We start from the raw sequence: 20,429 nt of genomic DNA, 5'->3' as shown, positions 1-20,429 counted from the left end.
AGTGTTGTTCTGTGCTTAAATCCTTTATGAGTTTCTTTAAGTTAGTTGAGCTCTAAATGGACTAAATTGCATGTAGCAGATCTGAAGTTTAAAAATGTTGAGCACCCTTGATATAGAGGATGCCTTGTGTCTGCCATTTGTTTCTTTTCAAACTACAGGTTAGGAATACAGTGTCAGCCAGAACAGTGGAGACAATGTCACTTTTCGCATTACATAGAAAGAAAAACATTTAAGACCAGAGAGAGAGAGAGAGAGAGAGAGAGAGAGAGAGAGAGAGAGAGAGAGGTAATATTGTATTGCTTCTGCACGAGGAAGCTGTACAATGTCTGTCAAAACTGTTAAAGAAAAATAAAAGAGCTCCATCCATATTTTGTGAGCCATCTGTGCACCCACTTACGTCGTGCTCCGGGACTTCAGCTGGTAGTTTGCTGCCAGCAATGGCAGCTGTCACCGCCCCCCAACAGCGAGCTGTGTTCGGCAGGTTGTAGCCACCTAGAACATCACAAGTGAGTGGCATCCACTGTTAAACAAGGCTCAGCAATGTGATGCAATTGCAACTACAAATCTACATAAATAAAAATCATTTGTTGCATGTATGAAAGATGATCACTTGAGAACGGCTCGACCGATTTGGCCTGCTGACCCTGACCCCCCCCCCCCCCCCTTTTTGTCAAGACAAGGTTTTTGTGAAACAAACTTTTTGGAAAATCCACCGGAAAAGTCAGAAATTTGAATGGTATTTTTGTATGAAAACCTCACTAAAGGAAAAGTAATGGTCGATTTGACAGCAAAATCTCGAAAAGCTATTAACCAATTTACTTCAAATTTTTACATTATATTCTAAACTACATACATCATTAACACATATAGTGCATAAATATATGTCTGCCAACAAGGTGGAAATGTTTTTTTAAGAAATTTGAGAAGTTCCTGACAGATTTACTTCAAATTTTTACATGATACTTTAATGAATGACTGGACAGACATAGGGTACACACTTCTGAAATGTGTGGTATAGAAAAGGCTGTAAGCAAATGTAAGTTCTTACCCAATTCACTTCAGATTTTTACACAATACTCTAATAAACATTTGAACAGACATAGGCTAAATGTTCTTTAATACATATCATAATTTTCACAAGATACTAAAAAAAATATTCAGACAGACATATAATGTATTTTTTTCAACAACAATGTACAAGTCTTCTGTTAAAATCAACTGCAAGAATTAAAATGAGCTATGTTGTTCTGTGAGATTTGCAGTTTTGTTTTCCTTTCTACAATCAGTTTTAACAATAGCAGGGCATAGAAACAATACACAAATTGTTTGCCTTATAAATATTGCTTCCCTGAAAGATAGATATTTGTAGGTTTGATAGCAGAAGCATTTCTGTTTACACTGTCAACTGACAGCACATGGATGAACAAGAGCAATTTAAACATTGGTTGTGTACAACAATGCAGCATGCAGATACTACTGAAACAAACAATTTAATGTCTTTGGCATGTCAAGAATGTGTAATTTGTTTTACATAAACACTGAATTAAGCTCAACCAGACATTTTCTATTTTACAGCATTATCACAATGAAGGTCGCAGTGGTAAAGGAAAGCTACCATCAAATAAAATGTGTTTCCATTATTACACAATCAACCAATTACCACATAATTTGTTGTGCATTAACTACAATCAACTGTTTCCTCTGTTTACAACAATATCATAACAATAATTAAATTCAGATTATTTTCCTTTTCTACAACAGTACTGTAATGAAAATGAAACCCGCATTACTTTGTTTCCTGTAACACCAATACTACAATAAGTGTTCAAAATGCCTACCATCATTTAATTTAACATATGCTTCATTACTGAAAATGCAGTTTTGTTGTACTCATTCACACAAATGCACATTTGCCATTACTGTACTGACAACACTAAAAATCCTCTGTGTAAATTTGTCTACATTATTTACTTGCTGAGCATAAATAAGTTCCTTCATATAGCCCCAACAGTACAAATCCAGTGAATTTAAATCAGGTCTGCTTGCTGGCCATCAAAGATGACCAAAACGCCCCTCCATAATCCTGGAAATCTTCTATTCAAAAACCGTCATACTTTGTGACCAATGTGATGTGGAGCGCCATTGCGTGGAGGAACCACGTGTTAGGACATGCAGATAATGGAACATTTTCTAATAAGTTGGTGGCAATGCCTCCTCTAAGAGGGTTCAGAAATTGCTACCAGTCAATTATGCTTTACCTGCACAAGGCCCAATAATGTGACCATCGATTATACCTGCCCATAAACTTACGAGAAAGTGTTGCTGAAAAAATGTTGCTACTACTTGGCACGAGCTGTGAACCATCCATGTGTTCATGTTGTGGAAATTAGTTATTCTATTGTGAGTGAAACATGCTTCATCTGTGATGAGTATTTTGTTTACAAAATCATGCTGCGTATTTTGTAAGAAAAAACACTCTGAGAATTCTCGTTGTGGAGGGAAATCTTGTTCTTCCAACTCTTGTATGTAATGAATGGAGTAAGACCACAGAGGCTCCTCTTTCAAAGTGCAATGTATGACTGTGCAATACACCCACTAGGCGGGGATTTTTGTGGATGCGGTCCAGAATTTGTTCCTTATCTTCCAATGTACATTCTTCGCGTTGTGAGCCCCTGCCTTCTGTGCGGGGTAGTAAAGAGCCAGTATCTCCCAATCCGTGCAAATTAAATGTGTACTAGTAACAATAAAATGAAATCATTCAGAACAGACAATACGTTTCACATACAGAATTATAAGTAAAAAGGTAAAAATAGCAACTGTACTTTTGTAGTCGAGTAAAAGTAGAAAATTACGATGATGTAAACCTTTTGTGAATAGCAACAAATGTCAATCGTGCAGGAAGTCTTCGCTGTTGGAAGCATTCTCAATAAATTTGTACAGCTGCCCTCGCAACACCTTTTGCTTCGTCATAAACTAAATCAATATCACACAGTTCAGTGATTGTAAATTTCGCTTCCATCCTATTGTTTAACTGAGTTGCAATAACATTTGCACAGGTAACACAAAGACTGCTGACGATTGGCATATTACAGTGACTCAGCCACTCAGGCTGCTGTCGTCTACCTGTTTGCGACTCACGCTCGCAATTTCAATATGTGCAGCAGTAAATAGCACTAACCAATTGCTTACATAAGTGAACCAGTGTTGCAGGTGGAGTGGAGTGGGCACCCTTTAGTGTTTTGATCCTGTTTAATGAATTGTCCTAGTCTACTGTGCACAATGTTTCTGCAAGTCACATCTAATCTGTGTGCATTGTCCAGTGTGTATTTTTCCAAAAACATTGTCCCGAGATGAACTGTGTGGTTTTTTTATTGATTTATTTGATAAACATGTTACTAGACACTTTAAATCGTTTACTGTGGTCTACTAACAGCACTTTTTTTGCAGCTTATACCGTTAACACACTGTGTGTGTGTGTGTGTGTGTGTGTGTGTGTGTGTTTTATATATTAAACAAAAATTGTAAACAAGAATGTGCTGTTTTGTTTTCTTTCTCATAGTTTTAATAGAAAGCGGGGAAGTATTTATGGCTTATTGGCTTTTGATTAGAATATTATTATGGAATATGAATCATTCCACCTGTCCACAGTTTAAAACTATGCAAAATAATGTAATTGCAGCTACTATCCTCACAGATGCAGTAGCATGGAAAGTCTGTCACATTTTGAGTGACCTCAGCTCCCTATCAGGGGTTTGTTGGCAATTACAACAAATAAAGCTCAAGGCCAGAGAGGAGGGGGGAGGGGAGGGGGAATGGACAGGGGGAGGAAATAGATATATAGCGAGGAGGAATGAGAATATGGGCATGGAGATCAGAATGTATATCCAATTATCATACCTATTTAACAACTGAGTGAGGTGGTGCAATGGTTGGCACACTGGACTCCCACTTCCTCTCCCTCTCCCTCCTTCATATATTCCAGCTACCTGTTAGATGGTGTTTTACCAAGTCTTGGATTCAGATCTCCAACCAAGGATGGTCCCTGTTTGATGTGCTGATTTATGAGGTATCTTAATTGTTCATGCAATCTATCCATTTCATCATCTCTATCCACTCCTGGTATGAAAATGTCTATCACACACAGATGTACTTTCTGGATGTAGGTGACCAACTGTCTCAAAAGGGTTTCACAGACAATTCTGTTAGATCTAATTTGATCCTGTGACTTGCCACTTGTCGTCACTTAATTTTGTTCAAGGTGACACACACATGGTCTCTTATTTTATTGCCCTGTATCAATCTTAAAACAAGTTAGTATTATCCTCTCTCTAATACACCTACAATAGATAGTCTACATTGTATTCAATTATTAAAGCTAAACATGCAGTTGGTCATTTTTCTTTTTAAACTCCCTTCTACATAAATTTCTTTTTTGCTTCTGTTATGGCTCCGATGCTTGCCTGTTTCTTTGACAGTATTACATGGAATCCTGTCCTTGAAATGTTTTGATCCATCCTCCCCGAGATGGAGAGGGAGGGCAGAATAATAAGAGTGTGCACTGTTATGATACACTAATTTTATCTCCAAAATGTGCTCAGATGCAATACAGTTTATGCATAAGCTCACACTAGAATATTGGCCTGCAACGGGTTACAGTTTTAGCTGCTGTTTCTTCAGGGAGCAATGTTGTAAAATTCTTGAACTGTTCCCTCTTGTCAAGTTGTTTACTCAAAAGCTGCTGTCATCATCATTGTCTTCTTTCTTCCTTATACTCATCACAGAACATTCTAATGTGTTTATTCCAATTTTGTCTATCTTTTATTTCCTTCTCCTTCTGTGTCTCTATGGGCCAGTTTGGACCTTCACCTTTTCCGCAATTTTCTGGCAGGTGTCCCTATTTCATGTTAGTGCATGCCACTCTCCACAGTTGTTCTGCATCATCCATCCAACTGAGTTTTAGCCACATGCCCTCAACGCTATTGAGGATTTTCAGCCGCTACCTGTGTTGGTAGCTCTGAGCCACACGCCTAATCTCCTCAGTGTTGCGAACTTTCCTCCATTTTGTCTCCACTGCCAGCCACCTTTGCCTTTTATTTCAAAAAGTACCTTATCCTCAGAGTTATTCAACACATGTATCCCTTACTGTCAGTGGTCAACTTTCTGGATGTAGGTGACCAACTGTCTCAAAAGGGTTTCACAGACAATTCTGTTAGATCTAATTTGATCCTATGGCTTGCCACTGGTCGTCACTTTATTTTGTTCAAAGTGACATACACATGGTCTCTTATTTTATTGTTTCTGAAACATATCCATAAAATATAGAAATGACAGATTACTATTCACCAAATAGGGCAGGAGTTGATTTCCAAACAGGCGAAATGAAAAAGACTTAATATTCAGCTTTCAGACGAAGACAGAACTCTCTCTCTCTCTCTCACACACACACACACACACACACACACACACACACACACAGTCACTGTACCCAGGAACTAGGGACTAGGGACTAACTGCAACTGCGCGAGATGTGTGCAACAATGTGGTGAGGGTGGTGGGTGTGAAGAGATGGCATGGGGTGAAGAGATGGCATGGGATGGTAGGGCAGGGAATAGCAGGCTAGGGGTGGGGGACGATGCTGTGCTGCCTGTAGAAGTGTGCAGGGGTGTGATCGGGACAGGAAAGATGTTACGACAATGCAGGGTTTTTGTAGCGCAAGTTCTTGCCTATGCAGTTCAGAAAAATCAGTAGGAAGAATATAGATGGTGCAGGCTGTACAGTAATCACTCAAGTGAAGAACATCACACTGGACAACATGTCCAGCCTGGGTGGTTCACCTCATCTGTCACAGCTTGGCAGTGGTCATTCATGCAAATAGATTACTTGTTAATGTCATGTCACGTAGAAAGTGGCAAAGTGATTGCAGCTAGTTTGTAAACCACATTTCTGCTTTCACAGGTAGCTCTGCCTTTGTTGGGGTAGGAGATGCCTGTCATGTAGGATCATGGTAGGTGATAATGGGAGGATACATAGGACAGGTCTTGCATTTAGGTATACTGCAGGGATGTGCCATGAGTCAAGGGGTTGGAACCATGGGTGGAGTAGAGGCGGACGAGGATATTGTGCAAATTCAGTGTGCGGTGGAAAACCAGTACGGGCAGCATATTAGGTAGGACATTCCTCTTTCAGGGACAAGAAGAGGTAGTTGCAACCCTGGTGGAGAATGTGATTCAGCTGCTCCAGTTCCAGGTGGCACCGAGTCAGAAGAGCTCATGGCCGGACAGTGGGTGTGTGGGAGGTGGTAAGTGACTGGAGAGGCAAGGCATGGAAGATCTGTTTCTGGACAAGGCTGGGAGGGTGATTTGTCTGTGAAGGTTTAAGTGAGAACCTTGGTATACTTCAAAAGGGACTGCTAGTTTTCTTGTTGGGTTGGGGAGGAAGTGAACAGGGGAGATATGTTGAGATTCTGGAGGAATTTGAATAGGGTTCCTCATCCTCAGTCCTGTTCACAAAGATGTCATCAATGAATCTGAACCCACTGAGGGGTTTGAGATTCTGATTAGTTACAATGTAGGCCCACGAATAGGCTGGCAACAGGTTGGTGCGACACAAGCGCTCATTGCTTTACCACAAATTTGTTTGTAGGTGATGCCTTTAAAGGAGACAATTATGTGTGAGGAAACAGTCAGGGTGACCAGCAAGGAGGTTGTAAGTGTGGAGTCAATCAGGTACTGGGAAAAATAGCGTTTAATAGTGTCAAGACCATATGCACTAGGAATGTTAGTGCACAAGGATGTGGCACTGGTAGTACCGTGTAGAGCATTGGTTGGTAAGGAACAGGAACTGTTGAGAGCTGATGGAGGAAACGGTTGGTGACTTTTACATTGGCAAGTAAATTACTATTAATAAGCTGAAGGTGTTGGTCCATGACAGCAGTATTTAAGGAGGGCTGGAGATACTGCTGGCTTTCTGGATGAAGTCACTGTGGCAAGGTTTGTAAGTGGATGTATCTCTCAGCTGGCGGAGCCCCTTCACCAGGTAATCCCTATGGTTCATAACTACAGTGGTGAAGCTTTGTCGGCAGGTAGGATTATACAATTGGGATCAGTTTTTAGCAGTTGGATTGTAGTTATTACTGTGGTTGGTTGGTTTGTTTTTGAGGTGGGGGTGGGGGGCACAGGGGACCACACAGTGAGATGATCAGTCCCACTGGCAAACACAGAGGTAGAAGTGTCGGGGCAGCAGGATCAGTATAGAACAGGTAGGGTAGAGGGGGGAGAGGGAGGGGGATAGGAGGAATGGGGCCGGGGAGGGTGGAGGGGTGTTACTGATGTGCTACATGTGACAGGGCACAGGCACTGTGCCTGACCCATCCCAATCCCAACATATCATCATGATCGTGACACAATGAGGACACTACCAGGGGAAGAAGGGCAATAAAATGGGAAACAAAATGGCAGAAAAGGCCACTAAAAGTTTATTAGACAGAGAGTGGCCACCCAAGAGTCGGCCCCTGACTGAGTGGAAAGGTCTTTTTGACTTTAAGCTTTAAATACACTGCCCGAATAGAACTGGGAGTAGGTGGCTTCTGCCAGCCAGACAATTGGTAAGCGTGTTATCCCGGATACCCATGTGGCCAGGGACCCAATGGAAATAAACCAAACAACCAGCACAGTCAAGATTGGCATGAAGGTCGTGGATGGCAGAGAGAGGGTGGCGATAGCCTTAAGGCCACTCATAATAAAACTTGAATGAGCGAGGACTGTAATGGCAGTAAACAAGAACAGGGTTAAAAGGATGGACTGCTACTCACTACATAGAGGAGGTGTGAAATTGCAGACAGACACCATGAAAAGACTGATAAACTTTTAACTTTTGGAGAGAGAAGTACTTCTTCAGAAGAAGAAAACACAAAGCGCGTGTGTACTGGTTGGGACTGAGCACCTCACTAGTCTTGTCATCGTGTCTATGACCAAACGCTTCCTCTATGCAGTAAATGAACACCAGTTCTGTTGTAAAAAACCCGCACGTGGCATGCCAACAGGAGATGTGAAGACACATCCCTTGTGATCAGCAGATTTAGAGCCATTGCTGTAAAATCAACAGGATCGCAAAACTCCATAAGAGTGAGTGGAAGTAACAGCAGAGCACCACAGGAGTGATGGAGGCTTTCAAGCCCCAGAGGAGATCCATCCGATCTGGGGCCATGAACTAGTCGAAGGGGTGAGGGTGGGTTGGGGGTACAGGTTCGGGAGAGAATGTGGGGAACAGAAGAAAGAGGGAATATGGAAATTGGGCACTGTTAACCTCATGGTTGAGTGCCCATAAGCTCCAAATACGCCCAAGATGGAAGCTGCAGAAGAGAGAAGCAAAGCAGAGTCCAATCGGTTAACCCAGGGAAAGCAGAGTCCAATCGGTTAACCCAGGGAAAGCAGAGTCCAATCGGTTAACCCATGGGAACTATGTAGAAAAAGAAATGTTGACTGGCATAACCAGCAAATTTTAACTCTTAAGAATAAATGTGCTGTGAGGGTGAGGGGAGGGGAGGGGAGGGGGGGGGGGGAGAGAAAAAGACCTATGGGGCATCAAGCATTCAACAACGCTCAGATATGACATATATTCGTCTTCATTTAACAACAAGATGTTTTGTGTACCTGCACTTAATTTTAATTTATTTTCATAATTAAAATATAAAGACTATTTTTATTTAAAAAATTTGACTCAATATCTGTTAATTAACATTTCTACTTGTTAATGAATATAGATATGAAAAGGATAGATTGATACTGACCGCACAGAGGAAGTGTTGAGTCGTAGATAGACACAATGACAAGACTAGTAGGCCTACAGCTGCTCAATCCCAAGCTGTGTGTGTGTGTGTGTGTGTGTGTGTGTGTGTGTGTGTGTGTGTGTGTGTGTGTTTTTCTGCTTCTAAAGGAGGACTTTTCTGTCTGAAAGTTAAAAGTTTATCAGTCTTTTCACTGTGTCTGTCTGCAATTCAACACCTCCTCTATGTGGTGGGTAGCAATCCATCATTTTCACCCTGTTATTCCATCCTGGAATGTCCATTGTTTGTTAATAAGTATGGAGTTCAAATAAAAATAAAAATGTGTAACTCACGAGATTCAATCCAGCGGCTTCACAATTACAAGAGTTCTATATTATTCTCTTAACTAATGACAATATGTTGGCACAATATGTAAATTTTGTACTTAACAGCATGCGGGACTCGCCTACTCTTCAAAGCCAATTTTTTCAAGTTTTTTTACTTTGAGAAATGTATTGTACTGCTTTAGGAAATTGATGTCTGGGCACTGACCTTCAGATCCTACAAGTATGGAGAAAATTGAACACCGCCTCAGATCGAAGGGCACCCACCTCCACCAAGGAAGAGTGTCGGCAGCCCTCGGGAGAGCAGCAGGCTGGCGCAGGTAGTGTAGGCCTCAGACGTGAGGTTGAAGGCACAGCCCACGGGGTCACCGTGCAGGCCGTCTGCACCACACTGGACGACCAGCGCATCAGGCCGGTAGGTGTCAAACACCTTCTCAGTCACCCTGCAGAAGGTGGGAAGCAGCCAGCACTAACATTTCATCCATACCTCATCTTTGAGAATTGTAACTAAAAATAAAATTAATAAATACTAGGGAGAGAGGTCCTGCATTATTCCAATAGCAGCACTCTAAGAGTGCCTACTTGCTACATTTTACACTTTTTTGCCAAGTATTTTGCTAATCACTTAAATGATTGATGGAGCAAAGGTCGGTTTGAACATCCTAGTGCCTTCCTCTGACCTATGAGCTCACTTATGTGGCCAGTTATAGTGAGACCTACAGCTTGACCCAGAGCTGACAAAGCAATTAGTAACAGAAAAAATCCTTGAACCAATTGAGGAATGAACCCAAAACTTTGAATCAAGTGCTCTCAATTAGTGGTGTACCTTCAGCTGAATTGTCGATCCCATTCCTCCGTGTGATGTTCGACGACTGACTTAATTGTCTTCTTCAAATGCCGTGGGCCTTGCCGTTAAGTTTAGTGCCTGCCAACTCTGACCAGACACTATTGACTATTATCAGTGATCTAAGTCTCAGAAAGCTGTGTGTGTATGTGTGTGTGTGTGTGTGTTCACCACTTAAGAAAAGTTGATCAGGGGTGTTAGGAACATCAGCATCACACTCGACTAAAGCAACATGGCAAATCATGTTTGTTTGCTTCTGTGCAGTCTCAAGTGTAATTTTGAAACTAAATATGATGAGATGACTATTGCAGTGAAAAGGCCAAGTTTCTCAGGCAGCACGATTAGACTGTAGATAGAAATAAAGATTTCGGAAACTTAATAAACTCAGGAAGGTGGGGTTCAATTTGATCAGGATCAGGGATCCGACAAGTTATTGAGATCTCTCCAAAATTAATACCCTGAGATGTATGTGTTTCACTGATAAACATGTGGGTTCTGAAAGACATCAAAGGCTGTATCGGGTGCCAATAATCAAACATGACTACAGAAGTGTGACACCGAAAATGCTTCACGGACAGAGAGTATACACAATGGCATCTGAAGAAGACAACATGCAGAAAAATGGAACTGACAACTTGGCTGAACACCAGAAAGTACAATTTCAATATTTTGTAAAAAGCTTACTCACTTAACTACCACTGGGCGAGGTGAGGCAAGGCAGCACAAAGAGGCAACATTAGATTCACAGTGGCAAGTGAGAGGCGGGGCACCTTCAGATCATCCATCCAACTGTCCAGAGTGGTTTACGTAAAAACCTTAAGGCAAATGCTGTGATGGTTTCTTCGAAGGGGCTCATCCTCTATGTGCATTGTTAGCTGAAATTTGCCGAGAACTTCCTCAAAAATAAATATAAGTCCATACCTCGATGAGCTGTGCAAAGATATGAAGTGTTGACACAATCGAAATTTCTCACCAGCTCAACAACAGCTCTTACAAAATTTTCATAGTGTCCAAAATGAACACTGCTGGTGATCTTTACATTTGTGCGATCAACATGCCACTCAAAGTGAAATTTATGTGCGTTTGGAACTTTTGCCAAACCACAACTTCGGAGGGAAATCTAACGACTGGCTGGTGACTGTGGTGCCACTACTGGTAACAATCTACCAATTAAGGAAAGTACAACTGAGATGTGATACAATGTTGAGGTTTTCCAGCATACTGGAGCTGCATAGTAATCTATTTGGTCAGCGCAGTCTATGGCATATGTTTAACTGAAGTATTTTTTGGAAAAAATGGGGGGGGGGGGGGTTAAGGAGATAATTCTTCTCTCCTCCAACTTTCATTAACAAAACACCTAAAGTACAGGGAATCAGTCAAAATGGAACATATGCCTATTTGACATTCCTTCCCCTCGCCCTCAAATGACTATTTGTGTCACCTTACCAAATACTGCTTTTATTCTTTTATTGCGTAGAGTCCATCTAGTGCTGTACAGTATGTGAAATATAAATTACCTTTATTTCCTTGACTACCAACACAATTTCATTTATTTTAATGTTTTCTTTTTAAAACCGAAAAATGTAGACCTGTGATGCAAATAAGTAAAATGAAGTACTGACTACAGAAATAACCGACAACAGTATTTCGACCAAGTATTAAAGCTCTTACTTTTGAAAAACATCACAGTAAGTGCTGTCGGATACACCTTCACGCAGAGGAACATTTACTGCATAGTAGCGGCCATTTGAAATGCCAATATCAGTAACGTCCCCACTGCAAGGGTATATGCCAGGCCCATGGTGATGCAGCGAGAGCGTCATCACCCTGGATGTAGAGGCAAACGCGTTCTGCACGCCGTCACCTGCACAGAGCAACATCCATACAAAAGTGCCATTACTCTCAACACTGCTGTAAATCATTCTTGTTATTAATGTGTGGAGACTTTTTCCCCCTAGCCAATATGCAGTGGTGCGAAATCCAGGGTGAAACATAAAACAATTTGGGATATAGGTGGTCACCTTTCAAAGTTTCACAAACAACTGCTAGAAGACACTATTGAAATGTGACATTAATATTGCTATAAAGTTTCTCATTTGTTATTGTTACAACAAAAATAGCTCAGAAAATTACAGAGTAGTCTATTTACAGTAAGCATTCCAACAAGTGTTGCGAACACATGGACATGGATATGTCATCTGAAGATTATCACTGTTGCTTTACCTTTTCTTTTTTTTTTGAAAAAAAAAAATAGAAAAGAAAAGAAAGAAGAGTTTCGTAAAGGCCTATGTGAACAATGTCTAATATTGATTTGTTCAAATCTGGTAATCAATCACCTTAAAAAATGCCTATTTACAATCAGTTTGCAGTATTTTGTCCTGCAGACTTGTGGTGTTCCCGAAAGCAGTGATCCATGTGCAACACGAGCAGTCTGATCAGCACGAGTCTTGCTGTGAGACAGAGGTATACTTAGGACTATACGAGACTGCCAAACATTCCATTTTACATGAATATTCAGCAGTGAGAAATATTTATTCTCAATGGAAATTCAAAAACAGGGTTTTGTAAATTTGTATAAGGAAATGGCCAAAAAATTGAACCAAAGACATTACAAATCCTATGTACAACATCAAAAACAGAAGATGAAACTTGGGTTCATTTTTGCAAGCCAGGAACTAAGCAGTCACCTGTTTGGTGCTTCGAGATAAACCAGAACTGAAAAAGGGTTCATCTGCAAAGCACTTCTGCAGAAATGAGCAGTGGTTTTTTTCAGTTACAACGATCGTGTCACGGCTGTTGCTTTAGAAAATCTAAGAATGATTAATGATGAATGGCATACAACAATTTGTTTGGTACAGGTCATCCATAAAATCAGGAAACACAACCAAAATATAAAATCATTTATTCAACGGGAAAGCTAAGCAATTCTTGCTTAGTATATACAAAAATTATAGTTTGGCAATAGAAAAATAAAGTACGGACAGCAATTTTCATCATTTCAAGAAACTGCCAAATGCTTCCAAAACAGTGTCTTGAGATACATCAGAGTAGAAAAAAGTCTCTGGAATTTGTTTTGGCACAAGTAAACGCAAGTCTGAGTTTTAAAAGGGAATATTTTGGGAAACAAAACAATTTGTACAGAAAAAAATAAACTTAGAAAAGGAGAGGCTTTGCTGAGCAGCAAATAAGCACCAATAAAAGACGATAAACTGCTCACATTTCAGAGAAAACACTGTTGCCTCACTGTCAAAGACAGGTAGCTACAACATAGATGAGAGAATGTGTGTGTATGTTTTCTCATCTATGTATAATAAGCTGTGGATCTGCCTGGCCAAAATGGAAGTTTGAATAATCAATATACAAACAGTGGCTGAAGTTGAAGAGGAGTGGTGAGCATTAGTTTGTCATGTGGTACAGCAGTAAATATTAAGATGGCCACATGTCTAAACATTCTGGAAGGTTACTGGTTTACAGGAGAACAGTACACAAATGAAATGGAAAACTGTGATGAATGTTAGGTGTAACACAGTGAGTGACTCTGTAGCAGCTAATAGTAGAGGAATGGTTTAAATCAGTACTGTTTCTGAGAAAGCCAAGCATCTATCCATCCACCCATCCATCCATCTTCAAGATTCAAACTGAGATTACTGGCAATACAACAGGAAAATTTTATTCCCGTATAAAAATTCATACTGCAGATGGTGCTACAATTTATTGTTGTATAATTGATTTAAGAGAAGTGAGGGTAGATATACGTTCATTTGGACTGGATATCTGCCAAATACTTTCAATATATGATCTCCAGAGATTCCTGGTCCTGATTCATGAGAACTCAGGATTTTTTGAGTATTTCAGTGACAGCTAGAATAAGTACTTGCCAGGGCACTGGGAGACGAAATGTATGATTAATATCCTTACTCACTGTGGGGCATAAAGAAACTGAATGCCTTTGGTTATCGTTACAACTTACAGAGATTAAGAAAATGCTGATTTTTGTTCCCATCAAAATTCATCTCATGGAACACATTCAATTACAATACCGGTATGCTGATCTACATAAATTGGCTGCAGTTGAATTATTTAGTTCTTAAACTGAGCTACACCACTACTGCACAACATAACTACTTTCACATTTATATCTTACAAACTGGACCAATTTTGTGTGTGTGTGTGTGTGTGTGTGTGTGTGTGTGTGTGTGTGTGTGTGTGTGCCCACACTCGGGGGCGGAGGGTACGATGTGCAGACAGTTTGTTAACAGCATTTGTGGTTAGAGCACAATGTCTAAGACAATGGCAGAGTTGTCACTTATACCAATAGTGCACAGAGCATGACCTAAGAATTAAAGTTATGAGACTGCAGTCAAATGGGTGTCATATTAGAATGTTGATGAGAATGTTATTTATTTTGTGAATGTTGCTCTTTTGGATTCTTATGGACAGTAGTTACTGTCAGTGTGAAAATTTAAGGATTTGTATTAATGAAATATACTTCAGAATGGAACTGGCATGAGTTATACATTTTGATACATAAAAGAGCAAATGACTAGATAATTAGCTCCAGTTTACCATCGAAATCTCTTATTCAGTGAGGAAGTGATCTCTCGCTATGCATGTATTCACCCCCCCCCCCCCCCCCCCCCCAAAAAAAAGTTTGATATTTTAATTATTGGCACTAGAGTAGTCTGTTCCATTGCTGCTGGCAGCACTTGTCAGCCTGCTTGCAGGCAAGTGTGGATGTACGGGCTACCTGCCAGGCAGCCTGTCATTCCTGTACACAAATCACTTAGCCATCCTGCTCATGGGAGTGAGGCAGGGGGCGTACAGTCGCATACGTTACTGCCAGGCTGGCTGGGCGTCAGCTGTTTGCCCATGCTCAAGCTACAAGTGCCTAGACTAGAATGTCAACGGGAAGCAGAGTTAATTTATCTGAGCGTGTAAGTAATCAATCATAGTCACTTAAGGCTATGAGATTCGATTCTAAAAACTACTGGCCTAAGTAAAGACCACAGGCAATATACTGCCTAGCAGTAGTACGCGACATCTTTCGGGTATTCAGAGCCACTCTATGGATTGCAGATCGACCTGAGAGTAGCTCCGACCTCCTTACTACTGTGCTTTTTACCATATCAAAAAGTATCTTACACATAGAGGACTGCGCAAAAACTATGAGACTCTCAGAAAACACACAACACATTACTGGATACTACATTTCTCCACGTTTTTGAACTCACTTTATGAGTGCTCAGTAAAGACACTGTTTGTGGCAAGTCAAGCATCAATATGGTAGCCAAATTCTTGCCGAACACATCCTGACATGTCGTGGTCAATATCAGCAATCACATTAACCCTCAAGTGGCCATTTTTCATAACATAAGCAGGCACACAGCACACTTTCTACACATGAAAGGAGTGGCTGTCTTATGTTACCAAGGTAAGTATGTATGAGCAAAATCACAGTTTAATCTCAGTTTTAATTAAGGAATGATCAAATAAACTTACATAATATGAGCTATACCTCTGTTTAAGTAAGCAATAATGGAATGAACCTTTATTATTCACTCTGTTGCCACAGGCAGGTGTTACCCCACAGTAATGACACACTCGAAGTTATAAATAGCACTGCTACAAGAGATCACAGCCAGTTGCTTAATCTATTACCAATTATCTCTTAGACAGCTGGCCCACTGTGGGATTTTACTGCTAGCTCATGATCTGTATCATTTTCTTGAAGCGATCGTAATTTTTTCACACCTAGCTCGCTGTGTATTTTATAGTACTACTGCTCACTTGGATGTATAACACAATTTATTACTGTGTTAACCAAAGCAATAATGAAGGAATAGATATGGACTAACAATTGTGAAACAACAATGGAATGGTGCAAAACAATTTTATTCCTGTCTAGCACACTTTAACATAGGTGTGTCCACTCGAGGGTTAATGATCCTTCCTAGCAACTCTTGCGAATTAAGTAGCAGTGGAGGCAGGAAGACACTATGTTCGACATAACTCCGTAAGAAAAGTCACATGCAGTTAAGTCAGGTTGTGACATAGCAAGTTAGAAATATTTTATCTTTTATGACTTTCACCCCTGATGATTAATAGTTATTATTCCCAATAATTATACTAATTATCATACTGTGGTGTGTTCTGTACATGTGTCACATGTATCCAAATACTTGAGAACTTGAATTAGACTTTGCTCCACCTAAACCTCTTATTCAGCAATTTACATTTTGCCAAGTACAACAGTAAAACCAGTTTACACTTTAAACATGGTCAGCAGAAAAACACTAATAGCTGACTTTCTCACTACCTTACAACTTTGCCAACATCATGTCAGTTAATACACATTTGTGGAAGTGTAACACCATTCATCATAAAGACTGGCATCCCAACTCTACAGACACATACTTTATTTTCCCTGAAACTCATTAACTTATGAGGTAATGAACATTAAAATTTCCATACCATTGTAATTTCTATTGCCAGTTTTGCCTCTGGCCTTGTTAGATTTTGAACTTTGACACACTATCATTGCCCTATTTTCTGGAATCAGGTGACACTCCTCTCACTAATTAATATTTTGAATAACTTAGCATTATGTAGACTAATATTCCAAACAGGACATGTACTTGCAATTGAGTTACTCCTAATGAGTATCCATAAAGTGATTTCATAATCTTTTCTCAGTTTTCAGATCTTATATTTTTTGCAAATCAAACATTTATCAATACTGAATAGTCCAATCTACATAACAACAAGTCAGTCTACACCCAGTCTCGGTCAAGCGAACAAGCGTACAACATCTATGCTCCCAATGTTTGTTTATGTCACAGGTATGCACAGTTTGTTCATGGAAATACATGTACCTGCACTCACAAAAAAATAGTAATATCAAGGCCTAAAAACTTCCAAGTTATTTCGTAATTCAAATAAATCAATAGTTGGACTGAACTTTGCTGTAGTTGATAGGTGGTCTGAGCTATCATTGCCCGGTGAGCAAGCTACTGTTGAGTGTCATCAGTTTAATTAATGAATGAACTAAGAGTGTTATGGTAGTGTACCTTATTCTAAAAGATTACTACAAGACAATACTGTATGTCAACTGGGACGTTTTATGCAACATTTGAGTACTTCAGTTAATGACTACTATTAATTACAGGACAATGTTCATTAATATTTGTTGTGATACTTTTGTGGTTCATATGAGCAGTTTTGCCACTGATTTCTCATTCATTTGAGAGTGCCAACATGATTGTACATGCTAATATTTTCATGAAGTTCAAAAACTGGGCACAGTCCAAGTAGAAACACTGTGAGGCTAATAAAATGTGCAGAAAATTGTGGTGGTGTGTAGATTTCTTTTTAACAAGCACCATGAAGTACAGAGTAAGATTTTCAGCTTTAACACAACAAATGGATGTGATACAGAGGCAGTGACAAAAATTAGATGAAACCAGTTTGGCAGTTTACAAGGTGACCATGGGGGCCACTGAAGAACAGGACTGTTACATTGGGAAGCAAGCCAATTTCACGCTAAGGCAGTTCAGCACTGAGCTAATCACAAATGCCTGAAAGAAAGTACAATGGAGCACTGCCTTGTTGCAAAATGGAGTCTCCAGCGTCTTGCTGTAACTGTGGAACAAGCCATTGCTACAGCATGTTCAAGTATATGAAACCATGTCACAGTTTTCTCCACAGAGACACAGGGTCTGTAAAATTTTGAAGAGAGTGTGCTGCAAAAGATATTAGCTTTTGGTGAATTGCAAACGTGTTCTACAATCTTGTGTAGATGTTCTGTCTCAAAAAGGAACATTATCACAATTTAGCTGTCCAGAAACATGAAACTTTGTTTTGTCATTGAAAAACAAATTCTGTAAAAAAAAAAAATTGTCTTCTTTCAGTAACCACTGCAAGTCATAGCAAAAGAAAGAACGAAGCTCATTTTCCCAAGCAGTCAGTGCATGTAACAATGGTTTTACATGCAGAAGTTTGTGTTGAATGTGCCAGACAGTTGACTGCAGTACCTGCAGTTCCCTGCTGGTACGTGTCTTTTTGATTTCTTTGGGCTCCTGATGAACAATTTCCACACATACTCCACCTTATCTGCTGCTGATCCCACTTGGTCTCTTTTCTTTACACCACATAAGAAGCCAGTCTCACAGAACATGTACCACCCGTGGAATGTTTTGTCTGTTGGAGCTGTTCTAAGCCAAGAATACTGTAATTTATTGCTCAAAAAGTACACATACATGTGGAGAATGAGGTACAATACAATCAGCAATACATACACAAATGGCCTGCAGAGCCTTGCGGTCCAGGCTATACAACAGTTTGTTCCAACAGGAGGCACAGCTTGCGCTGGCAAGTTGTGCACACAACTGCTGTTGTATTAGCAGGCCAGGTGGCCTCTAATGTCAAAATAAAGTACGAACTTCACTCACAAACTATGAAGCAGTGAACACACAACACTGGTAGTTACAGCAGGAGCTCTTATGTCATAACTTGTATGAAACTGTCAGAATTGCCTCACATGTAGAGAATTCTAAGACACAAACTGTATGCATCACTCCATAGCATACTACATTCTGACATGCCTGCCCCCTAGTGGTGTGATCTGCTACTACACTACAGTGCCTATTACAAACTGAAACTTGTCTACTGATATGTGTCGTATTTCTGTTTGCATTGTAGTTTCTGAACAGTCATCTCTTGACACCTAGGAAGTACTTACAGACCCTCTTACGTTACACTGAGGCGACATAAGTCCTGGACTAATGAAATGCACAAACACATATGACAGTAGCATCACATACACTAGGAATAAAAGGGTAGAGCTTTGGTGGAGCTGTCATCTGCGCCCAGGTGACTGACACGAAAAATGTTTATGATACATTTGTGACCCCATGACGGGAATTAACAGACTTTGAATGAAAAATGGCAGTCAGACTAGACATATGGTTCAGTCCATTTTGGAAATCTGTTTGGGAATTCAATATTTCGAGATCCACAGTGTCAAGAATACCAAATTTCAAGAATAACCTGTCACTACGGCCTTCACTTAACGAATGAGACAGCAGCATTTGTGCAGAGTTCTCAATGCTAACAAACGAGCAACACTGCATGAAATAGCTGCAGAAATCAATGTGGGATGTACGACAAATGTATCTGTGAGGACAATACAGCAAAATTTGGTGTTAATGAACTATGGCAGCAGATGACCGACACAACTACCTTTGCCAAGAGCACGACCATCTTTCCCAGGCTCATGACCACATCGGTTGGACACTAGACAAATTGGAAAACTATGGCTTGGTCAAATGAATCCCAATTTTAGCTGGTAAGAGCTTTTGGTAGGGTTCAAGTGTGGCACAGACCTCACGAAGCCATGGACCCAAGTTGTCAACAAGGCACTATACAATTTATTGATGGCACCATAATGGTGTGGGCTGTTTTTACATAGAATGGACTGGGTCATCTGTTATCTTCAGCTACTTGGAGACCACTTTTAGCCATTCATGGACTTCATGTGCCCAAACAATGATGGAATTTTTATGGGTGACAATGCACCATGTCACCGGTCCACATTTGATCGCAATTGGTTTGGCCACCCAAAACACCTGACCTGAGTCCCATCGAACATTTACGGGATATAATCAAGAAGGCAGATCATGCATCAAATTCTGCACTGGCAATACTTTCACAATTGCGGCAGAAGCAGAGGCAGCACGGCTCATTTCTGCACGGGACTTCCAACAACTTGTTGAGCCCACGCCACGTCAAGTTGCTGCACTACCATGGGCAAAAGGAAGTCTGACATGATATTAGCAGGTACCCCATAACTTTTGTCACCTCAGTGTATGCGGAATCAAAAGACACTGGCCCAGACTGTGCTGGATGGCAGTTTGAAATATCCTCGCTGACTGTTCGACGAGAGAACACGAGAGGTTCCAGCTGAAACGGTGCAAAAGTTCTACTGCCAGGTAAACCACTCCATGACTAGCACTAATTGAAAGGTACTAGCACCTACCACAATTGTATGTATGTATACACAGTAAGAAGATCTAAATGATGCAAATTATAGGATTACCATGATGAAGGTCCATGTCAACATATAGGATCCTTTGAAATTTTTTGCACATCTTCAGGATAGCCATGGCAATGTCATTCACATAACAGAATCCTTCTGCTCCATCTCTGCAATTTAAAAATTGAACAACTGTTTAGAGACATTCAAGTGCTCTGCACCCATATAACTACAATATCAAACACAGAATAACACACTAAATGGAAAATTTTCTTGATGAAACTAGGAAAATTATGAGGGAGGATTAATGGCCACATTTATTTCAGAAGAAATGGCAGAACTATCAAGAGACACACACAAATCTACATACATAATTCTGTCTAATATATTAAAATGAGGGGAAACTAAAAAGGAGAACAACTTGCAATGGGGCCACAACCGTTATCA

At 40.3% G+C, this 20,429-nt stretch overlaps 1 protein-coding gene across 1 annotated transcript in view; it reads right to left on the bottom strand.

The window, feature by feature from the left end:
* The window catches only part of LOC126292219 (histone deacetylase 8-like), a 93,683-nt gene that overhangs the window by 34,155 nt on the left and 39,099 nt on the right, over window positions 1-20,429 (bottom strand). The window contains exons 4-7 of the mRNA XM_049986085.1: window positions 20,046-20,152; window positions 11,624-11,816; window positions 9,376-9,551; window positions 398-492 (exon numbers count right to left, since the gene is read on the bottom strand). Of these exons, the coding sequence (XP_049842042.1) occupies window positions 398-492; window positions 9,376-9,551; window positions 11,624-11,816; window positions 20,046-20,152 (571 nt within the window). The remainder of the gene's footprint in view (window positions 1-397; window positions 493-9,375; window positions 9,552-11,623; window positions 11,817-20,045; window positions 20,153-20,429) is intronic.

Source organism: Schistocerca gregaria, chromosome 9 (genome assembly GCF_023897955.1).
Source record: "Schistocerca gregaria isolate iqSchGreg1 chromosome 9, iqSchGreg1.2, whole genome shotgun sequence".
In the NCBI taxonomy this organism is placed as follows: Eukaryota; Metazoa; Arthropoda; class Insecta; order Orthoptera; family Acrididae; genus Schistocerca; species Schistocerca gregaria.
The sequence above is the reverse complement of the archived record's forward strand: the minus strand, read 5'-3'. Positions and strand labels throughout refer to the sequence as shown.